Genomic DNA, 25,300 nt, shown 5'->3' on the forward strand with positions numbered 1-25,300 from the left:
GTAAAGGGTATATTACTTTTCACTCTGTTGTCAACACTCAGCTCCATGCCTAACATATTGGTGAGTCAGTGAGTGAATGAAGATTTGGAGAGATTATGTTTTGGTTCTAAGTAGTCAAGATTGTATACCTCATAAGTAGTAAGGCAAAGATACTACATAGGACTGAGGCCCCAAACCACATTCTGTTCATTTCATGTCTCATCATGTCACTTCCAGCTAAAATAATATCACACACAAGTAAGGTGAAAATGGTTTCTATTCTAAAACACCAGAAGTTAAACAGCATTGAATTGCATCATTGCAGGTTTCTCTCCTCTTTGCTACCAGGGTGATACTCTAATACAAGCATAATGTTTAAAGGTACATCCAAAGTGCTGGAGTCTTGAGCAGTTTCTCTGTAGATAACCCCGTCCTTGGACCCCTTATACAGCCTGCATCCATGTTAAAATCATAGAAGGTCAAGTGCCAAAATGTATTACAAGGAAAATATTTTTAATACAACCAAATTTACCCAATGAAACTGTTTTTATCTCATTCATGTTTATCCAGTGGATCACCCAGATTTACTGGGTCACTTGCCAAATCCAAAGGCTATCCAAAAATACAATAAGATGGAGTACACAAGGAGCTTGCAAACATTCTAGATAATTCAACAAGCCACATGCTTTAAATTTGGTTAAGAATCACCCAGAAAAAAAAAATAGTTCAGTTTGTGCACAGCCCTTGTCTGTCCTTTGTGACACACCCATCAAATGACTGAGGGCAGCAATTCAGATTAGAGCAAGCACAGATATTGTGGAATTATACAGATCTGGATTTGAATTCTAGACTGCTTTTTGTTCCATTATGTGACCTTGGACAGTTAATGTTCAGTGCAACAAGTTTCCACACAGGAAAAAGGGAACGAAGCCTACTCTCATCACATTATTAAAAGATTTACATGACATACTTGGTAGCTGACATGTGCTAGCTGCCCAAGAAACACTAACACACTATGTTATCAAAGTCCACATGACAACACAACTTACTTGGTACCTAATTCATTTCACACTTGCCATCTCTGAAGTCTTACACACAATAATGTTTTGTATTCCTTTTTTGTTCTAATTAAGTCTTCTCTTTTAATTAGGCAAGTTAAGACTAAACACAATAATTAGCAGATTCATTTGGTGCTTAATAAGTGAAATCCATAAACAGCAGTGTTGTCTAATACACTGCCAAGCCAAAGGCTTTATATAAACTCAATATTAAATAACTTCCCACTTAATGTACAAGATCAACTAGACATGAATCCCCTCTGCTATGGATTCACAACATATAAATGAAAAACATTGGCAGGGTCTGATCCAATAATTTTAGTAAAATCATGAAAGCTTAAGGAGTCAATGATGACACCAAAATAATTTCTAGTTCTTATCCTGTAAATAAGGAACCTTAATTGTGTGAACTGTAAATGGAGTAAAGATGAAACAAATCATCTAAGAATGATATGCAGTGGCCAAAATTAGAAATACTACTAAGGGGACCTAAGCTGGAATGCTATGGTTTGAGAGCAAGTTTAACTCAGAAGAGACAGAACTTGAGCAATGCTTAAGCATTAGACTTGAATTCTGAAATTATGTGAAGTTAACCTGAAGACTTGGTAGTGTCTAATGGGAAGAGGTGACCAAGAAGTAGCCCATGGCTACATTCATGTGACATAAACCAACAGTGATAGGAAGCAGGTAAGAAATTGGTCTGCATTTCAGTGTTACGCTACACATGTCAAATCTCTTAAATGTACACACCAGTAATTATAGAGATGAGCATAAGTTGGGGTTCAAGTTTTAGATAGAAAGCTTCAGATAGCAAACTTTTCTAAAACCTGAACATTATGGTCAACAAGAAATCACTGAATCTCTAAGAATTTTCTTTATATTGTATTCTGCAAGAATTAATTAGAATCCTGTCATCCACATAAGTTTGCAAAGAACATATTGTGGAAATTTTAAAGTAAAATGGGTTAAATGAGAACGTAACAGTCTTCTGATATCTAAGAAGGAAAGTTGTGGAAAATCATGCTATATCTAGTACAGAGAGAATATTTTTTTCTTCTGCTTCTTAAGATGTATATACTTTAACTCCACCTTTATCATAAATGACTAATCAAAGGTATAATGGCAGAACAGTGTTTTTGAAATGGAAGTAATTATTTATCCTCCCTTTCAGGAAAATGAAAAGCAGCACGAAATGGCAGTATCTTGTTTTCCCTTAGTTACATATGCATATTACATGTTTACTATAAAATACATATTACATATATACTGTGTCATGATCTAAAATATACCTTTACTGTGTATTATCATCTTTTTAAAAGTTTAAGATATCTGGACAATCCAGAAATGACTGAATAGGGGATAGCCACACTAACCTAGGCTGTTCTGGGATATGAAATGAATGAAGGACTAGGTTTCTAGAAGCTAGACACATTTTTGGCAAAGATGTGAAAAAAAAGCAGTGGATGCTCCATGGGATGCCAGGCCAGATCTTGTCAAGAGCAGTAGCCATCAGCAAGCCTGAGCTCACCACCAAACTCAAGTGACAGACACTGTGGAAAAAGAGCAGATACCGAGAAAGAGGGGAGGGCAGACTGCATGGTCAGAGTCACCAGCTGCATTGCCTGGTGTACAATTTCACTGACCACACTAATTCTGGATCCAGGCAGAATACAGAGCAAGGGAAGACCTGGTCTTGCTGGGAACAGCTGCCAGTGTGGGACAAGTGAAGGCTCAGCAGCTGCAGTGGCCTTGGCATGCACCTGGCTTCTTCACAAGCGTATAGCTTATCAGGTTCTATCAAAAGGATAATTCTGTGTTCCCCACTGACTCTGGGACAGTGGCCTGGCAGTGGACATGAACTGCATCTGGGAATTGGAAGCACATACATATCCTGATATCCCATGAGGCTTGAGGGGAGATGAGATAGTGTATGCTGGGAAGGCATTCAGGGGTAGTGGGTCCTGGGGATATCTCTGCTCTTCATGACTGAGACACACTCGTGGGGCTGAAGGGAGCGTCAGCACCATATGAGCACATGAGAAGATACACACCTCACCCAACAAAGACACAGATGTGCTGAGTGAGACACACTTCACCAACAAAGACACAAATGTGCTGAGTGAGACACTTCACCAACAAAGATACTAACTAAATGTGAAGGATACTCCATATCAACTGAAAGAAAAAAATCAGACAAAACATTTTAATGCAAAAAACATTGGAAGATAAACAATGGCATTATATAATAAGGAATTGATTCAACAAGAAGAGATTTGAGTAAATATGCACCTAATGCCAGGGCACCTGACTATTGAAGACAACTGTGAAAAAATACAAAGGGAGACATAAATTCCAATATAATAATAATAGAGGATTTCAACACTCCACTATCATCAATGGAGACATTGACTAGAGAGAAAGCCAAGAAAACCACGTTAAACTATCCATGAGACAAAATGGTCTTAACTGACACACAGGATATATACATAGTATATAGCACTTCATCCCACAGACACAGAAGGCACACTCTTTTCTTTAGTTCACGGAACCTACTCTAGGAAACAAAACAGGCTAGGCATAAAGCAAATTCAAAAACCAAAACACACCAGATTTCTTTTCTGACCATTAGGGAAAGCAGCTGGAAATCAGCAACTCAAGAAATTAGAAAATAGGTGAATACGTGAAGACTGACTAGCACGCTACCACACAAACAGTGGGTCATCAAAGTAACCAAAAGGGAAACCAGAAGCTTCTTGAAAACAAATGAAGATGGCAGCAAAACACATACAAACTTAATTGAGGACCCTGCACGGTAGCGTAGCAGCTTGAGTCCTCACCTTGCACACAATGGGATCCCACATGAGCCTCGGTTCTAACCCCAGCCAACCCACTTCCCATCCAGCTCCCTGGTTGTGGGCTGGGAAAGCAGTGGAGAACGACCCAAAGCAAAAAGGTCAACGAATGGTGCTGAGAATTCAATGTACATGTGCAAAAGTATCAATCATGATCCGAAACATAACTCTTACAAAAATCTATAATCAATCAAGGATCTAAATCAATGACCATAAAAATACTTAGAGAAAGAGACTAGTGACATTTCACAAATACAAGCATGGGCAAAGACTTCTTGGAAAAACTCCCAGAAGTAGGCAATTTAAGCAAAAATAAATAAATGGGATTATAAGAAGCTTCTTCACTGCCAAGAAAACTGTCAACAAAGTAAAGAGGCAGCCAACAGAATGGGAGAAAAAGTTCCAATTGCACAGCTGAAAGAGGATTAATAGTTAGAATCTACAAAGAGTGGATAGACTCAACCAAAAAAAAAAAAAATACAGTTAGGAAATGAAGAAAAGACATAGATACTTTTAAAAGAATGAAAATTCAAATGGCCAACAGACTATGAAAAAATGATCAGTTGCTATAGAAAAACAAAGCCTTGGTGAACGTTTCGCCTTCACCAAGATATCAGACGGTGGTGAATATTGGTGAGGGTGTGGAGGAATACACACTAATCCACTGTTGGTAGGAATGTAAACTAGTGCAACCTTTATGGAAGAATGTACCGAGATTCTTCAGAAACCTGAAACTAGGTCTACCAAATGGCCTAGCCATCCAACATCTGGGAATTTATCCAAAACAAATGAAATTAGCATGCCAGAAGTATCTGTACTCCTATGTTTATAACAGCTCAATGATCAATAGCTAAGGTATGGAATCAACTCAGATACCCACCAACTGATGACTCAATAAATCAAATGTGGTATCTATACACTGTAGAATACTTTTCAGGCATAGAAACAAGGAAATCTCATGTTTTACAACTAAATAGATCCAATCTGAAACCATTACACTTAGTGAAATAAGTCAGTCTCCAAAAGAAAAACATGTTTTCACTGATCTTTGATGATAACACAGTACAAAAAAGATGTAATCTATACAATTGAGAAGGACACCCTGGGTTTTACTGTTTACAGACTCTGTCTATCCTACTGAGACCAGTAAAGTACTTTTTCATACTTTCTATGCGTTGATATCTTTACTAAATGTAGTTTGTGAGTGCAAAGTGAAGTGAAAATAGGTAAAAGTAAGAAAATAAGGAAGAGGTGCTGAATGTAGACAGAAGGAAGGGTGGAAAAATCTATCTTGTGAAATAAATAAAATTTGTTCACATTATAAAAACGTTCTGGAAAAAACCGCTTTCAATAAAGAAGGCAGTACTGCTGATGGAAAAATAGCCAAATGAAATGGAGTCATGCATTCTTTCAGAAAGATTCATGAGAGATTTATAGGAAGCCTCAGAAAAATTGAAGTTTGTCTAAGGCCGCTGCCAGGGTCCTCAACATCCACATTTCTCTTTGTCATTCTGTCCTAACTTTCTGCATTGTCTAGGAGTAATACCTGATTTTACTCATTATAAATAAAATCCTCTTAAGATTATTTATGACATTCCAGTGATCATATTCTATACAGAGGGTACAAACATTGTCTCTGGTTTTATATTTCATCCTGGTATTGGCTAACCTTGATCATCTTGTTCATCTTGATATTAGCATTATACATCCTTTTATACAAAAGTAAGGGATGACTAAGGAACCTTCTGGATTAAAAGTCTAATGTTTGGAGGGCTAGCATATGGATACAGTGAGCTAACCTGCTGTCTGCAATGACAATTTCCCATATGAGCACAGCTGAAGTTCTGACTTCTCCACTTCTGCTTCAGCTCCCTGCTGATGTACCTGGAAAAGCATCAAAAGTAGGCTCCAGTAGTTGGGTCCTGCCAATTAACATGGAAGACTGGATGGCCGTCCAGGTTCCCGGGTCTGGCCTGGTCATTGAAGCTGTCTACGGAATTAATGAGCAGATAAAATCTCTCTGTCTGTTCCACCCCCTCTCTTCCTCCTTTCTTTCCTTCTCTCTTCCTTTTTAACTCTGCCTCTCCCTATTGGTTTCCCTTTCTAACTCTGTCTGCCTTTCAAATAAATATCTTTTAAATTTTTTGTTTTTGCTTGTAACAAACATTTACCTATTTTATCCTATGATAAAGAATTTGGTTCATGAAGCTAAGAACAAAACACCACCACCCACCTTTTGGTAATGAATCCTGGGTGTAACTAAACTATTTCCCTGGGAATAAAGAGTTCATTGGATGGTGGCCTATAAACCCCAGTTTAGCAGTCTTGACACCACATTCCCTAATTGTTAGTCACTGAAAGCACATGTCCCCATGCTTCCAGGACACTTATGACTTTCTTTGTTTCATCCTTTCTGTGTGAAAGGTCTTCAAAAAGTTTGTGGAAAATGATGATTATGAAACTATGCATGGCTTTCTAAATGTTTTTGCAGCAAAACAAACTCACATTCTAATTCTGTTTCCACAAGAGTTTTTTCAATTACTTATATATTCATGAAACAGGATTTAGATGTGTCTACTCTAGTCTCCAGGAACATACACATCATTATGCATTTAAGAAAATTATACCATGGAAATTCATGCTTGCAGTGGTTTTCTGGCCCACTGTTTGAGAACTCCCAGGTGATTTTCCCTGCACTAATCATTCAAACGGTCTCTGAGAACAAGACAGACTTGGTCTGGCAAAAAAGAGGGCAGACACGTCCAAAAAGAACAAAGACAACTTATGACTTGCTGGGAGTGACTCAGGTGCTGGCTCTGTCCCCCCTGAATCTCAATTTCTCCATCACCAGCATGATCACAGAGTGCCCTGCTGACATAAGTGGCCACCTTCCAGGTTGGCTAGATCTTTGGTATGTTGCTTTAAAGTGATGTCAATCTCTGTGCCCTAATATAGGAAAAATCATTCAAAAGGAAAAAAAGCAGAGTTGGATCATAAATAATTTACTGACTTCCTATTAATTCAAAGAGGAGTTATCTGAGACTTGAACTAAGAGTAACATGTATGACAAACAACAAAAGGAAAATTCCAAACAGGGAAAAGAATATACATATGCAAATATGGAGGCAGAAATGCATATGGATCAAGAATGAACGTAAATTACTGTTTTTATAATATATGCTTTGTATCCCAGGTTTTATATGCTACCCATCTCACAAAAGTAACATGACCCAAAGGTATACAGGCAATAATTAACTTGACCACAACTGTATTCTAGAAATTGTGATTTTAAAAGTACTTTTAAAAAATTGTCCTTTTCCCATCACTTTCCTCAGGGTTAATATGGAACTCTAACGTCACATATCTCTTATCCACTAGATTTGGAGATTTAGGCTAATGACAGAAACCAGACAAAATTCAGACAGCAAAATCCAAATCCTCATCTCCTCCCACCATAATCAACTATGTAAACATTATTAAAAAGAAAATTTTAAAACAAAGATTTACCATCTTATCCAAGACACATGAATGGTGACAGAAAAGGGAAAATAGGATTTCTATTTCAGTCAAAGTCTAGCAGAGAAGACAAAACACCAGCCCAGGAAACTCCAAGCCATCCATCTGCATCATAGAACAGTGAACCACAAACAGTATTTGAATTCCAAGGTTAGAGCTGACATATTCTGCACTCAGATATGTGAACCATATGTCCATAAAACTCAGGACTCCTCTCAGAACTGCCATGGACTGTTGTTCAGTATGAGCATTGCACAAAAGAAATATCAAATCCACATACCAAATGAGCTCTCACACTATGTGATGCCATGTTTTCCCAGAGTGGGAATTCATCGCCCAATTTTTCCATGTGGAAGAAAAATTTTGTCTGAACTAGACTGTCTAGAGGGAATGTTCTTCTATCAGTCCAAAAGCCTTTGTGCGGAGTGTGGAAGTTTCTGACTCCCCTCTGTTCTGTAAGTAGATGCAATTTTGTCAAACATGTTGAACACTGTTCTTTTCTCTACCTTGGGGGTAGATTAGATACAGAATTGTTGGTGGAGAAGACAAAGCATTATGGCTAGGCAATGTTTCACAGCACCCCTTTCGAGCAACGCTGCTGGAGGAGTGACCCAGCTTACCTCTCTCTCCTGGGGTCCCCGGCATGCCTGCACTTCCTGGAAAGCCTGGTGAGCCCGGTGGCCCCTGTTCTCCAGGCGTTCCAGGTGAACCTGGTCTTCCAGGCTCCCCAGGAGGTCCTTGGATGGTCCGGATGGATGAGGAGTGGCTGGGAATCTGGTTGAGAATGGCTGTGTACCTGGACATGTGACCTGAGGCATGAAGCATAAAGATAGCCTTCAAAAAGCTGTCATGAAATGGGAGCCCTGGGGGTTATGATTTGTTAAGGCTTTGGATAATTCCATCAGTCACCCACCAAGGGAAAAACACGCCCCTCTGAAATATGTTGATTTCCAACTTCACATTTTTTTTTTACATTTTACTTTGGACAACATTAGCTGCTGGATTGTATTCAAAGCACATCTCATGTATTTGGAATTCTGCAACCCACGTCAGCATCTCAATAAACACCATTCAGCAGAAGTCCTATATTTTATTTTGCCCCTAACATTTATCTGACCACTGAACCTTGACCCAACTTCACTCTTCTCTAGAAATTTTCCCCAAATTCTTTTTTTTCTCTAAGTCATAGAGCCTGCTCCCCACTCTTGCTCACAAATCCCCAGACAAGTACTCGATCTCAACTCATCTCAGCTGCCAAGCTTTTCTTTTAGGAACATTTACTTGGGGCCCAGCTGCACAAAAGTTTTGGAAAAAAAAATGTTCTCAATACCATAACCTATTAACTCAATTATGCCTGGAAAAAAATGTATTTTAATAATTTAGGAGTACAGATTTATAAAATAATTGATATTATGATGCCTCATTTTTCCAACATCATCATCAGGATATTTTTCTCAATAGAATTTTCTAGATGATTTAATTTATATGTTTGCAAATATTTAAATGAAAAACAGGTACAGACATTTTCCCTAGCAATTAAATTGCAAGTTAAGATACTCATATTTGACATCATCAGTAAGCTTGGGTTTCATTCTTGCCTCTGGCCCCCCATTCCAGCTTCCTGCTAATACAGGCCTGAGGAGGGAGCACCAATGGCTTACATGATTATGCTCATGTCATTCACATGGCAGACTGAGTTCCTGGCTCATCACTTTGAACTTGGCCCAGTTCTGGTTGCAGTAGGCATTTGGGGAATGAACCCATAGACAGATGAACACTTTTTCTTGCTTTAAATTTATTTTAAAAAAATCAAAGCAAAATGGCAGCCATATTTTGAGAAACCATTTCCAGAATATATTTTCACTGCATTCTTTTTTTTTTAAGATTTTTATTTTTATCATTTTTTTTATTGGAAAGGCAGATATACAGAGAGGAGAGACAGAGAGGAAGATCTTCCGTCCAATGATTCACTCCCCAAGTGAGCACAACGGGCCGATACTATGCCAATCCGAAGCCAGGAGCCTCTTCCGGGTCTCTCGCACAGGTGCAGGGTCCCAAAGCTTTGGGCCGTCCTCGACTGCTGTCCTGGGCCACAGGCAGGGAGCTGGATGGGAAGCGGGGCTACTGGGATAGAACCGGTGCCCATATGGGATCCCGGGTGTGTAAGGCGAGGACCTTAACCACTTGTGCCACCGCGCCGGGCCCTTTCACTGCATTCTTAAACATTAGAATATGATAAAGTAGGATCCCCTCCTAAGGTCTTGAAGCCATAAGCAGCCATGTTCATGACTTTCTTTGGCAGGTAAAACATTTCTGAAACTGCTTTACACTTTCTCTTTTGTCTTTTATCATTCTCCAAGCAGTCAGCACTTTGATCTTGCCGTTTTCCATCAGCCCTTTTTCCTCTAATTTCTCTGAAAACCAGATGACTGAGCTTGTAAGAAAGTCATAGACTAGCCAATTAATCAAGTCCTGAGGGACTGCCCAAAGAACAAAGTAAGAAGCATGGAGAAACACAAAGCAAGCATGGGAAACATGGTTGAGGTGTGTGAATACAACCTCTTACTGGATTGGATGCAGTCTTTTCCACTTTCTTCCCTATTCTAAAAATTTGAGATTTATTGTCTTACTTCCTCATTCTACCTCCAAGAAGTCAGTTACAGGAACCTGAGAATTCTTAAGAGGAAAAACTCAACTGTGAGTATCGATTTTTAGGCATGTTTTAAATAATTATACTCAAGTTTTACATTCTATAGTACACTAGGAAAATATTAAATCTTCCTGCTGTTGATGTCCACGTGTCAGAAGATTTAACCCTTATATTCTCTTAAAATAATAATCCATTTATTTGCACAGTGCACTTGAAATGAGAAACCTATAAAATAATCCAAGATACGGGCCAGGTTTGCATGAATTATACTACAAAAAGACCAATGTTCAATTTCCCTGTTATAACTCATTCTATATTTATAGATTCTATTTTGAAATTAATTAGTACCTTTTAAGTGACTAATTATCCCCAATACTTACATTTCATTTGGGCAACACACATAATGTAAAATAAAATGACAGGGGACATTACCACTGTTGTGTGATGACAGGAGGTTTGTATTTGGTTTTCCCTGAGACTATCTTAAGGGTGACATTCAGATTTAACTTTAGATCAGTGATTCGAATTTTGAGTCCAATCCACAGTGCCATCCCCTGAACTAATTCCCTTCCTTCCTTTGTGGAAATAAATACAAGCCTGAAGCTGAAAAGGTGGCTATCCAGGTAGAATCAGCCCTCATCAGCTTTGGAGAGGGCACGTGGGCTGGAGGAGTGGACAACAGAGCTGGGCCAGGGCTGGATAGGTTTGAGAGGAATATTTCATTTCTACCTCGCTATAGATCTTCAAACTGAACTTTATTTGAAAAAAAGAAAACTCACGAGAGAAAACTCCAGGTTAGATTGTTGAGAACAAACACATAGTAACACAGGCAGAAAACATTCAAAATGGAGCGCATGTAAGCAGATGACCAGGAATCAGTCATCTAAGCACAATGGTGTTAAAACGTTCAAGATTAAAATGGAGAAAAGGGACAGTCACCATATCTAGTGTGCTCCAATATCATTTTTGATACAAAATCCAAGTGTCATGTGTTTTATCAGACTTCACATCAAGACTGTGCCAACATATGTGAGAATATATGTATTTTCTCATAAAGTCTAAAGAATAAATGAAAGGACTATAGACTAAAACAAAATAGATGTAAAATGGATTTTAAAAGAAGATAGGCCCAGCTGTTAAGCCACTGATAGGAATGCTTGAACCCAATATGCGTACCTGGGTTTGTGTCCTAGCTCTGGCGCTTCATTCCAGCTTTGTACTAATATCCAGATTGCAGCAGGAATGACTTGGATACTTCCATATGGAAAGCCTGCATTGGGTTTCCAGCTTCTGGCTTCTGCCCTCTGGTCCTTTTAGTCATTTCTTGGTGAGCTGGCAGATGGTAATTCTGTCTCTTTGCCTCTCTCTCCAGTATATATATTGTGTATATATATATGTATATATATATATTGTGCAACATACATACAATATATACATTGGAGAATTGGATATATATATTTTATATACAGAGAGATCCTATATATATTTAAATCTACAACTATTTGAAAAAATTGAAAATCTTGCAAGTTGATAGACATCAATGTCATGTGTCGTTTTTGAAGGTACTTTCTGAAGACATAGTCTAGAAACACCCAAGTGCACATCATTTGAGAAAATTATTTGGAGAGGGGGGAAAAGAGAAGGTGTGGTCTGGTCAGGCAGGTTAAATCTACATAGGTAAACTGACAATTCTAAGGTGACACAGGAATCTAGTTTCTGTACCATTAGTGGCAAGCTATAGAATAAAATGCAACGGTCCTTTGATGGGTTAGCAACGGGTAATCATCAAGGTTACACATTCACATTAAGACAAAGCTTAAGGGACCTTAATTCTATACTCATGGGAAAGGCAAACTCCCATTGGGACAAGTAAGGGAACCAAGCAGCACAGCCACAGTGCACTTACTCTGGATGAGCTGTTCACATACTTGACGTGCCACTGCTCTCACCATGGCTTGAGACTGCAGGTCACCCTGGATGAGAAGATAGAACACACATTCCTGATTCTCCACAGGCCTGGCCACATAGCCAGACTTCTGGGGTGTGGCTCTGACTTGGACCCATGGAACCCATCCGAGCTATTTAAATCCTCACAGCAGACAGAAGGGACCACCATGTTGCATGCAGAAAAGTAGGCAATTAAACAGTCATAGCTTGAGATTCTCAAGGGTCTTATTCAGATGAAAAAAAAAAGTGTATGGATTTCTAGTCCTAAATTCTGAAAAAAGTAATAGTTTTGAAACCAACTCATATATATTTTATACTTCGTTTATAACTCTTTGGAGCTTATAAAATTTAACACTTTCTCAAGCAGTGGCTCACTTAATAGCAATCACAACTCAGGAAAGATGTTAAATCCATTTTTTATAGCTGAACAGTGTGCAATTCATTGCCCTAGGTTTAACAGAGGTAACCCAATGAGCCTAGAAAACGTGCTGCTTGTATTACAGCCAATAACACACTTTTGTTAGCAGCTGTACCACTTCTTAAAGGATACAAAAGGCTCCAAAATAAACTAACTGTAATTTGGAGGTCAATTCGGTCATTCTGTTCCTGTCATGGACTTCCTGGGTGGCATGAGGGGGCCACCAGGAAAAACATGACTCCCATCCTACTGTTTGGCATTTGGTAAGAGTTTGAACTTTGTTGCCCTCACCTCCATACAATCGCCTTCTCAAATTCACTTTGTGAATTGGATTGGTTCAGTTCTCCTCGCTTTGTCCTTAAGAAGCCAAGTCTAGCGCCATGGAGTGGACAGTAGCAGAAAAGCAATAGAAAATAGAAACCAGCTCTTCTGACTTCAAGCCCATACAGCATTTTGCACTGAGAAATGTGCTCACATTCAATAAGGCAGGAGGAAGATGAGGAACGGCAAAATGTCAATGAATAACTATGGCAGTAAATGATTAGCCGTTCGCTGGCCTTTGCATTGGACTGTGTGCAACCAACTGCAGTCAATGACCAGACCCGCAGGACACTTACTCGCTCTCCTCGCTCTCCTTTTGGCCCAGGGACACCCTAGAAATGATAAAATCATCACATTACTTTACAGAGCTGAGAGAATCATGCATCTTATTTTACTAAGACCTTTTTCTTAGTTGTAGCAATTCTGCAACAGAAATAGTTACTCCACAACAGGCATAAAACACCCATAACCAGACAGAAATTAACTCCTTTAAGCACTTCACAGTCTTTTTATACAGATAAATTAGAATCATGCTGTATTGTTGTGTAACTCATATTTCTTTACTGAATATGTTCTTTATCTTTTGCCACACTTCAACATGCTCTACAACTACTTTGTGCCTTATCTCACATATCTCATTGAAAAATTATTTCAATTTAAAGGAATATTTGTAAAAGAAAGAAAAGCTCTCACAGCCCAAAGAAATCAAGTAAGAGATGAAATCATTGAAATTCCAAAATTCACTCAACTGCCTATCCTGCATGACAGCATACCACTCTCCCTAGTTCTCTCAGTTCAAGAACTTATACTTACATGAACACTCAGCAGAATTATTATTTTATAATGTGGGTTCACTACTGTTAGCTTCATGGCAAATCTTACTTTAAAAATTTTACTTAAGACATTTGCAGTGCCTGTTTAATAAATATTACATTCATGACATAAAACGTCTTCAGAAGAATTTCATATTTTATTTCCACTCGGACAAAGTTCATTATTAAACAAAACTTTATAGTAAATACTCCAAGAAAAAGTGAATGAACTTTGCACATGGAATGTGTTATACCATTTGCTAGTCTGTCATCAATTACTACAATCTCAACATGTCTACCAAAAATCTGAGTTCCCCCAAATTTCTATTCGGTCAACAGTTACCCAAACTCAAAATTCTGGATTTATTCCATGACAATGTAAGAAAATGGCTACCCAGGGAAAAAAAATATCATGACTTCCAGCATTTTCTGACTTCAGATTTATAAATATTGCTACCACTGCTGGTGAGCATCTATGATTGCTTTGTCTTCAATGATGGAGGTGGAAGGGGAGAGAAGCACACAGTTCTCTTGAATAGGTACAAGCAGACACTCCTAGCACCTTTGCCTCGCTACTCCTCCAAGTCTTCAAGTTCTTAATACACACAATCTCTCTGGTTTTTTTTTCATTTCCCTTTCATTTCCTTTCATATTCATCCCTTCTATTCCACCAATCCAGGTACTACCATTGCCATCTCCTATCAGGACACTTGCATGCAACAACCTTCCAACTGTCATCTCAGTGACTGACATCTCAGGTACCCGTGCCGGTCTACCCTTCTGAGACCCACTGCCCTCTTCTTCCTCCAATCCCACTGCCATACACTCGAGAAAGCTCAATGACTACTCACTGATGGTAACCTTTCCGTTATTGAGGATCACTCAGTGGTTCTCAGACATTCATGTGACAGAGTCAAACTCCTGGCATTCAAACTATTTTATAACTTAGAACTTCCCTTCACCTACCCTTCAAAATTATAATTTCTCATTCTTACAGAACTGGTTTACTCAGCATATAAAAATGTGGAAATGTTACAGTATTAAGGATATATTTTGTTAATTAAATACCAACAGAGAAACAGTAATGAAGTATGTACCTTGAGCATATAATATTTGACGCTGAATTTTATTGTTATACATGTTTAACTTCAAATCAATGAGTGGATTTTTTCTCTAATAGGGGAATAGGTTCCTAAAATGGAGAACCATAACTTATATTTTATGTTTTCCAAACCACCTAGCCAATTTCTTAAAACAGCCAAACATTAATTCCAACATGGAACTGAAATATTTAATATAAAACTAAGACTACCATTTGCTTTCTTTAGCCTTAGGCTTCCTTTTGCTTCATTAATAAAATGAAAATATTAACTGTCTTCAACTATAAGTATACACATACTTCAAAACGTTTGTTGAATACATAATTAAAAGATATTTATACAGAAGTGAAACTTTGACATTTGTACATATTTTCTTCATAATATTGTGCATGAATTTTTGGAGGATTTCTCACACTAATCTATTCTTTTTGTGACTCATGGTAATTTTTTCAGGTTATAAATGAAACCATAACCAGACTTTTGTTTAAAAACACACACGTGTGTATACACATGATGACAGAATCTTGTTGTCAGGTATATGTGTGCTAACTTTAAAATTCTTTCCAATTTGTGTATATTTGGAAATACTCAACCTAATACTAATATTTTAGGGAAAAATATAGGGAATGTGATCTGAAAAGGAAGTTCACATTTAAATGGCTTTAAGATGAGGCCAATATATTAAACAATCTTAGGGGGTCCTTTCCAAAGCACATCGTCATCCATTATATGGTCACTGTTGGAACAGGGATAACAAGATAATGAATAATGCAGAGGCTGGTCTTACAAGGGAAAGATTCTCACTTGAACAGAGAGTAAGTTCTACTAGACTAAGTCTATATCAAATTTGTGGGCTGCTGTAGCCCAGCTCCCTAGGCTGTGCCTGGGACATGGCAGGCGTTCCAAAAAACGTGTGAATGGATAGATGGATTTCAGGTCAACTCTGGGTAACAAGCCAATTTGTGCTTCTTTTAGCTACACTGATTGAAAAGAAAGAAAAAAAATATTTAACACATATTCAAGAAGTGGGCCTCCAAAGCATTAGAAAAATTATTGATTCTATTTTTTAAAAAATAACAAAACAATTTACCTTGCAAAAAAAATTTCTGCAAAAATAAGATTTACATAGCACTCTCCCTCTGCCAGTCTAAATTCTCATTGGAACTAAATGTACTGGTCACACCCTCTTCCCTCATTTGTTAGACTCCATAAATGGACAAGGACCAAATGAGGCAGTCACGTGCACTGGTGAGTGCAAATAGAGATAAACATTACTCCTGATACTACTAAGTCAGTCCTTAACAGGAACTGCTTTTCAAGTACTGGATGCAAAACAAAACCAAAAATCAGTCACTGAAATAAAAAAAAACTGCATATTTTTAATATAATAAAAAACCTGAAAATAGTAAGTTAATATTTAATTAAGCTGCTTTCCCCACACATCAGGCATGGCCCTTGATGCTTCTGCCTTGTTAAATCCAGTGATTCCCTTTTATCAAAACTTTTTAAAAATTATTTTTCATTTTTACCTACATGCTCAGAGAAAAGAGAGACAAGGAGACATGTTTCATGTGCTAATTCACTGCCCATATTCTGAAAATGCAATGGCTGAGCCAGGGTAAGTCTAGGAGCCTGGAACTCAATCTGGTTCTTTCTTCTCAAGTACTTAAGCCATCCACAGGGTGTGTGTTAGCATGAAACTAAATTGGAAACAGAGTAGCCAGGACTTGAACCATGTATTTTAACAAGGAATACAGGTTTTCCAAATGGTATCTTAAACAACCTGCCAGATGTAACACCGAAATCAACCTTTATAACAGCCCTGTAAGATACTTCATAAAACTCCTGCAAGATTGGCTCATATATTCCTTGCAACAATGAGATAATATATTTTACAGATTAAGAAAATGTTGCAGAGAGAAGTTAAACCACTTGTCCAAAGTCACATAATAAAACAGTAGAATTTGAATCCAAGAGTGGGCTTCAGAACTTGTACACCCTGGAGACCATGCCACTCTACTGGGAGATGACTGTTAAATGTGCCATCCAGTGTCTCCTACTCCAATGAAGATTTTTTTTTCCTAATTGAAACAGAACAAGTTCAAGGCAACATACCATCTCACAAAACTAGTGTTAGCAATTCAAAATTAGGTTTTAAACTTGAGTCATAGTTTAAAAGACATTGTATCCTAAATGTTTTCCTTTCTGTACCAACAATACACTTTTGATATTTCCATCTAGCACTTGCTATACTGTCCTGTTTGAAAATCTTTCAAATTTAGATCATGAAGACACAGTGCAAAGCTGGTAGATGAAGTGACAGGACAGTGGCAGTCATTGGCAGTTGGGGACGATGTGCCTAACTGAGCCTGAGATTCCTCATGTGGTGGATTTTATCGAACAGCTAAGTGGCACAACCAGGAGAACTCAGGGGAAGGTTTTTTTTTTTCTTCCAATATCTTGGACATCTCTCCCTTGATGTTTACAAAGCAAAACTTAAAAAAAATAATAAAATTTAAAAACCTTATTGCAAGATCCCCGGAACAGCTGGCCTCCTCGAGCTGTGACTGCACAACTCCACCCCTTCAACTTAGGGTTGTTTCAGCCCCTTTTTCTCTTCTCTGACCCATACTCACTTTCATGGCAAATTTGTCTCTCCCTTAAGCATTTCATACTTTCGGCCTTTTATTATAATTTCTGGTATGGCACCCCATTCCATCTAGAGTTTTCCACAATCGTGGAAACATGTCTAGATTATCACATGTAGAACCCAGGGATCCTGACATCTAACATAACGCTCTTTAAGTGACATCACACCATTCCTATCTACTCAAGTGGAAATTAAGATGGCACCGTGTGCCGGCAGGAGGCTTTTTCTTTCACAGCCTTCTTTATGCATCTGCCCAGCAATGAAAATGGCACTGCATTCAAGCCTGTGCTTAAATCCCAGGCAGGAATTAGGACATCAGCTACAGCATGGCAGATTCTACCCAAGGAGTCAGCAGCCAAAGGGAGAGGGCATGAAACAAGCATTGTTGGCACCGGCTTTAGCAAACACATGCCAGTTTCCACTGGTGCAATCTGTTCCTCTTGGTCACTTTTTCTCCTGCCTTCCTAGACAGACGTTCATGGGAAATTAATCAAGGCAGGAATACTAGGATACCAAGTGTGCTCTAATAGTCACACAGTTCTGGCTGCCAGCAGGCATCTGAGAGCTGTCAGTCAAAAGACAAGGACAAGTCATGTCTGAACAGCTCAGAGAACGAGTCGCTTCTGCTCGGAAATTCCCTAATCTACCATGGTGTGCCCACTCAGCGCCAAAAGCACAATGATATTTGTCTGTGATAGGGCTGCTATCTAGCTTGGGACACCTTCAAGAGCCCTTTTCTGCTGATCTATAATCAAAAGTGTTATTAATAAATGTTTTATTTGTGAAGAAATGTATTACCATTCATGTATGTATTGTTTTTAGAATATAATCCAGAGGTACAAAAAGCCAGGTGTCTAAGCAGGTGGTTACTCAGTCAAGGTGCTCCTGGTCTCCCTCAGTCCCTAAGTACTGCATTTTGACCCCTTGAACTCTCCCGTAGCCTCATGTTCCTTCTTCAGCTCGTCCCGTTCCATCTGTCTTAGATCAAGCTCAACCCATGACTTGCCCTTTCTTCACTTTGAATTAATGAGATCTAATTCTAGGTGATACATGTAAAATTCCAAAAAACGAAGTGACTTCTTGCACCAAAAAAAAAAAAAAATGTTTATTATACAAAGAACTTAGACCATGGTGGGGTTTTTATTGTTTTGTTTTTTTGTATTTTCTTGTTTTACATTATGGTACCTCAAAGACTTTTAGCATATTAAATCTCCTGTGACTTGCACAAAGTTAACCTGCATAACCACTGATACTTTTTAGAACCTTTGCTCTAAATTGACATTTTTGAGCTCTATCTTCCAAGAATACATCCTGGAAAACTGACTGAAGTAGTAGAGTTTAGAATAGCTTAGAAGCAAATAATGAAACAATCATATTATTTTTGGTAACCCTATATTAATTTGATTTTAAAAGAGGAACTGTAAATGTGTTTTGAACAGTGACAATGTAGCTAGAATTGAGCATGCAGTTTTGTAAAGTTCTGACTGGCATTATATAGCATTGCAATATTAAACAGTGTTATATAGTAATACTATATGGCCTTATTTATTACAATATATGTTTGAAATGCACAATTTGGGCTACATTTGATAGAATCAAGGTGCATTTTTTTGCATATATTTTGTGTATATGTGTGCATGCCTTATGAACAATAGCCTAGAGAAGAATCTAAGGATGGAAGAGATTTTTGTTTGTTTGTGTTTTTAAGATCTATTTGAAAGGCAGATGTAAAGAGAGAGAAGAAACAGAGAGGAAGCTTCCATCCACTGGCTAACTCCCCAAACGGCCGCAAGGGCCAACACTGGATTGGTCCAATCCAGAAGCCTGGAATTCCTTCTGGGTCTCCCATGTGTGTGCAGGGGCCCAAAGACTTGGCTCATTTTCCATGCACTCCCAGGGAGCTGGATGGGAACTGAAGCAGCCAGAACTTGAACCAGTGCCAGCATATAGGATGCTGGCAGCACAGGCAAAGCTTAACCCACTAAGTCACAGAGCCCACCCCAAGGAAGTATTGGTTTTAGTTTAAAAAGTTGCAAGGTTAAACATTAACAAGCCTATCTCAGCAGCTACAGAAAACAAGGAAATCTTTCTATTTTCTATGTTTATACTGTGTTTATCTTTACTGAGGTAGGCAGAAAAAATGTTCTTTCCCATTGCAAATATTAATGCCCCCATCCCCAGGACCCGTAGACGTGTTGTTTTTCTCCTTGCACCCAAAAGGGTTTTTGCAAATGTGAAGGATTTGGAGGAGATTATCACCAATATGTGGTAAGCCTGAAAATAAACACATAGGTCTTTAAAAGCACGACCCATTGCTGTAATCAGAGATGGGTGTGCCTGTGGAAGAACTGGTAGAGAAACACAGCATCACCGACTTTGCACAAACCAGTAATTGTAAATACCCCCCTTCTCTCAAGCCTCCAAACAAAAAACAAGTCACACCCTGCCACCAAACAGTGAGATCAAACCAGCCTTCTGATCCACAGAACTTTCAGATAGTAATTCATGCTGTGATAAGCTACTCAGATTTTACTGATTGGTTCAACAGCAATGGAGAGGTCATTAATTGCCCTCTTCTATGCTCATCCATCATATCTCACTCTCCCACACATTCTCAGCATGTCTGTCGTAATGCCTTTGCTTCTTTCAATTATTTTTAGTTTTACGTGCATCAATTTAGGAATCACCTGTACTATCAGAATGCCCATTAATACTTACATATAGAAGAAGCCCACAAGTGACAAATGATGCTAACTGTGCCTTCTGAATTCAAGTAACACGATCACCCCATTGTACAGATGTACAACAGGCCTAGACAAATTCTTTGTTTTTCTTTCATCTTCCCCCTGCCCTGTACCACTGACCCCCCTGACGACTACATTTAAACAGCAGCCTGCAGGACTAAAAGTTCAGACACATAGATGACAGGTCTCATTTGCTGTGTTTTCATTCATGCCTTGGGTCACTAATGTGTGAGTGTGTATTTTAATGGATAATTTGGTCTTTTGGTGCAGAATTTAGAAAACGTTTCCATTATAAATTTCACACACTCAGTATGTTCTTTTCTTGGCAGTCAGTCTTGATTGACACAGCTTGTATAACCAATTCTAGAATCTGCTCAGCTAAAAAAGAGAACATCACAAACAATGAAACCGGCATAAGCAAACACATGATTGATTACTGTGTTAGGCCACAGTATACAGAGTCTTATGCTAATTTTCATCCCAAGAGCTTCTCTGCTTTCCTTCATGAAGTCCCATATGCTTTAATACTGAATAAACACGCCACCAATAGAGAAGCTGATAAACTTTAACACATAGGAAAAGCCGTAACTGACATGCATTCTGACCAGCTACTGCTGCAATACTTACAGGTGGCCCCAGGGCACCTTGTGGCCCTGTACTTCCAGTGATTCCTGGGACTCCGGGGGCTCCAGGAATGCCCTACAAGAGAGGCAGGAAAGTGGAACAAAGTTGAGGACTCACACATTCTCCTTCTTGTTAATGGCACCCAGCTTTCACAAAACAACAACAAATACCATCACTACACTCTTCCCTTTTGTCACCAGGATTCCAGGAGTGATGGAGCTTTCCTATTCCCAACCACCAAACATGGAAGGAAGTTTGTTTTTGTTTTTTTAAGTCTGCACCCTATTAGGTACAATTATTTCAAATTCAAGATCTTCCTGTGTCTGATGAATCCAGATCCATGCAGGTGATCTTATGGGAAAAAAAGCGGCTCAGAGATAGAAAAACTGAGCATATTATTTCTTCTTGGCAGTTTTGGGGAAGGCTCTGCAGCAAGTGAAGAATCATTGCACTATAGCAAATTTGGCTGCTGAGGAAAAGTCCTGTAACCAAAACAATCTTCCCAAAGAAATGAAATGATTCAAAACAAAGTACAACCTAGCAATTTCTGGAAATACTCACAATTGGCCCTGGTGGTCCTGGAGGGCCAGATGAGCCATCCTTTCCAGGAAAGCCCTGTGGAAAAGAAACAGTGTGTCAACCAAGCAGTGGCCTCCCTGGCCTTCTGAGCAGGTTCTCCTAATTCCTTTTGGTATTTGAGGGGACAAGTCCTGCCACTTGGTTTGCATGGCCAAGGATCCAAGGCTGTTAAACTCTTGGTGATAATTGTTCTTGGCAAGATTTTTGTGTCTGCTGGCTCCATGAAATTGTCCAGTGTAAGAATTTTAGGTGTAAGAAATGCCACTCACACACTTGAACAGGAACTTGTTTCCCAAAGGTGTTTTTTAATTGAATCTAGGATAGCAAAGGAGAAGGAAGTTGATTCTTAGTCATGTATGACTGGACAGAAAGATGAACTGGTATCTTTAACTGTGTGAGAGAGAGGTTGGGGCAAGGAATCCTTACTATCAAAAGCTATCCCACATCAGGGGTGGTCCAGCATCTCAAACCATGAAACTCTTCAGGAACAGGCTGCAGGAGAATCGCTGAGCTTCCTGCCACAGTGACTGGGACCGGACTTGGATGGATTTGTTGAATGTCTGTTCCTGGGCTTACAAATAGCTACATGTTGGCTTCCCATTCCATGTTGGAATTGTTTCAGATAGAAAGTAAAAGCTGTCTTTAAAAAGTCTTCCTAAATTGTTAAATATGTGTGTTATTTTAATGTGAGCATTAAAATATGAAATAGCTAGAATAACTCACTTTTAAATGGCTATAATTGTTAATTGTGAACACCGGCTTTTTCAATGCAGTTAATATATGAGAGGTCTTTCAATATAACTTTTGTAAGAGACTGAAAAAAATTCTGTTTTAACAATCACCTTCTACTAGAGAGAGAAAGAGATCTTTCACCATAGGAGTTTTCTCCTTCTGGAATAATCATTTCCCAGCTCGAACCAACTCAAACCATCCTCTCCCAGCTGATGGATTCATGTCATCATGGGAGCTGACTTATTATAAAAGAAAATTGGAAGTATCTTGCTGTCTCTGGCCATGTGAGATTTTCTGCCATGTTACTGCAGCAAGAAAGTCCTCAACAGATGCAACCTCTCGGACTTGGATTTCGCCACTTCCAAAATCACACAGTGATAATTTTGTCTTGTAGATGAATTACCAAATCTCGGGCATTTTCTTATAGCAGCATGAGCTTGATTAGCAGGCCTAACACAGTGGTCTCCACATGCACACAGCACTCAATAGCAGGAGACTGCCTTCTGTGAGCAAGGAGGTAAGCTCTTACAAAGGCAGCATTCACACCTTAGCTCATCTCTTCATCTCAGGATAAGCAGCAATGGAGAAAGCTTTTTATCATAACAGCAACAGATGTGGTGAAAATTGTTATGACTCCATTTTGCTATGCAAAATCATTAGTACTGAATTCTAGTTTTGTGACTCAATTTTACTGTAAGTAATGTTTAAACAGTATTTTCAATATATTAAAAATACATTTGCATTTATCAAAAAGTCCTATGTACAATTTGCATATCAAGCAGCTAATCTCAGAAAATGTATCTTTGTGGATTAAGCATCCTCATAAAAATAAAAAAAAACTTTAAGGAATGCAGAATGAATATTAGGAAATAGATTTAAAATAGCACACACTCAAAACAGCATAACAAAAATTCATTTAAGATAAATGAACACATTTTTTTAAAGCTCATAAAAAAGCCACCCACAAACAGGGAGACTTTATCACATGAATAGCTGTGGGCATTTGTTTCCTTTTCACTATTCCCACATGAAAATATTAATACGGATCCACAGCCCACATTAAAAATAATTTTATTACTATAAAACTTAAAAGGATTTTTATAATTTACTTATGAAAACATTTGTCTATGAGTAATATTGAGTTATGGCTACTATGGCTTAGAAACAAAACAAAATATAATCTACAATTTTCCTGCAGAATCACTGGTATTTGAATGAACACTAAATGTAACCAGAAATTGGCAAAGCATATTGCTTTATAGACATTTAATAAATACTAATTCATCCCTGTTTTTCAGTTTCTTTTCCAAATGCTACAGTAAATATATATGATAGATGCTTTTGCTCCCAAGTCTTAAGAGTCTTGTGTAAGCTTTTAAATGTATATTCTAGGTACTGCCTATTGTACCCAAGAATGAAATCCCCCTACTCACAACTAGTATTGAACTGAAACTAAAGTCAGAGCTAACACTGCTAGGTTTATGCAGCTGCCTGAAACAACAAGCACGACTAGGGACCCAGCTGTTCATCACCCATGGCTTCTTTGACCTTTACAACGGTAAATCATGGATAACAACATTAACATTCTAGAACACAGACACTTGTGAAGGTTCTTCAATTAGCGCATGCGCTCATGGTTTCAATGGAATCCATAAGAAGCTGGCATCTAATGAGTTATTTGGAAGGGGACAGACACAAACAAGAGGGCTAGAGAAATGCCTCAAGAAGTCCATGCAGCCCATTTGGCATGGCCTGGACCTGTTGAGGTCAGGACAGTGTGTCACGCAGCCCCAAGAAATAAGGCTGCACTTGGAGCAAAGAATGAAGAACAACTATCAGATTAAGAGGCCAAGCAGCAAAAACCACAGCCTTTGCACACCGGCTCCCAGTGGAGACCCAAGATTAAAACCAACACACAGCACTAAGTGTGGTTGCCAGAGAATTTTCAGTGACACAAAAACCAAAAATGTCTATTTAAATATATATATTACAACACACATATATGATTTATAAGAGGTATTGATTTTATATACAACTTAAATGGACATATAACATTGATGTTTATAATTTTAATCTACAATAAGAGAATTAAACTTAAGTTAGCAATATTCTGTCATATTACTCTGCCGTATAATAGACCTTCTACAACATAGGAAGGGTCTTTTAGAAGTTCATAGAAAATGTATATCATGAAAAAAATAGGCATGAATTTCATTTTTTTCCTTTTTCACCAAAAGACAAAATTTAGACTTAATCTCATTTTCCAGAAAATTCTGAAGTTCTCTCTTGCTATGTAACAATTCCACAACCTAGTTAGTTATCAGACTCCAACTTTTCTTAAAATGTACATTTTCAAGTTATGCTTAAAATCTGTAGTATCTATATTTCTAAGAATAGATTCCAGGCATTTGTATTAATACAAAAAGAGAAAACACCAAACTACAAGCTGTTGATTCGAGTTGTGATATTGCTGGCTACACCAGACCCAATTCTGAAGGGTACAGCATTGGAGCCAAGTTACAGCTGTGTCCTAAGAACAACACAACCACAGCTAGGGATAACCTGGACCAAAATGTAAGTCACTGTCCTCTTCCAAAAGGGGGCAGATGTTCCCAGGTTGCAGGTAAAGGTGTAAAGCAGTCAAAGGAAAGATTCTATGGGGATAGTGTCCATATTTACTTCATCAAGAAATGGAGATCCTTCTACTCAAAATAATGCATGAAACGCTTGGGGTGTCAAGGACCACTTTTTAATAAATAGCCCCTTTGTGGAAGACTTTTCTCATAGCCACAAGATCCCACAGCAATCTTTATTAACCTGATTTTGTAGACAGTGTACAGTGTTGGAGTCACGGAGACGAATTAGGATTCTGGCTCCCCCACCTTCTGTGTGGTTTTGCTCAGCTCCTTCAATTTCAAATTCCAGGAAACAGAACTTCATATTCCTGGGAAGTCTGATGTTAAAAAGCGAACATGCATAAAGCACAGATTCAGTATAAATGGTTGCTGCTCCATTATGATCATCTGCCAATGGCAGTAATGGCATGTGCTGTATCACACTCTGTGGGTGACTGAGAAAGTTTCCCTGGAGTTTCAGGAAAAACCTTGCAAATCCGCAAAGAAGAAATTTTACTACGTCTCTTCTTTCTAAATGAAGAAGATGCTGAAAAGAAGAAATATCGTGGACCTTAAGATTTCACAAAATATTGGTTAGGTGGATTTTTAATCAATATCTAGTAAGTTCAATCTAGACAGCAGAGTCAAGTGCAATTTGTCAAGTCTATATTTTTAAGTGCACCTGGCCTCTGTATATCTGGAT

General features: G+C 38.4%; 1 protein-coding gene across 1 annotated transcript in view; it reads right to left on the reverse strand.

Moving 5' to 3' along the window:
* The window catches only part of COL14A1 (collagen type XIV alpha 1 chain), a 197,424-nt gene that overhangs the window by 13,887 nt on the left and 158,237 nt on the right, over window positions 1-25,300 (reverse strand). The window contains exons 41-45 of the mRNA XM_040979368.1: window positions 21,233-21,286; window positions 20,675-20,746; window positions 13,038-13,073; window positions 11,962-12,028; window positions 8,026-8,214 (exon numbers count right to left, since the gene is read on the reverse strand). Of these exons, the coding sequence (XP_040835302.1) occupies window positions 8,026-8,214; window positions 11,962-12,028; window positions 13,038-13,073; window positions 20,675-20,746; window positions 21,233-21,286 (418 nt within the window). The remainder of the gene's footprint in view (window positions 1-8,025; window positions 8,215-11,961; window positions 12,029-13,037; window positions 13,074-20,674; window positions 20,747-21,232; window positions 21,287-25,300) is intronic.

Source organism: Ochotona curzoniae, unplaced genomic scaffold (genome assembly GCF_017591425.1).
Source record: "Ochotona curzoniae isolate NIBS_2020 unplaced genomic scaffold, NIBS_Ocur_1.0 contig_3190, whole genome shotgun sequence".
Classification (NCBI taxonomy): Eukaryota; Metazoa; Chordata; class Mammalia; order Lagomorpha; family Ochotonidae; genus Ochotona; species Ochotona curzoniae.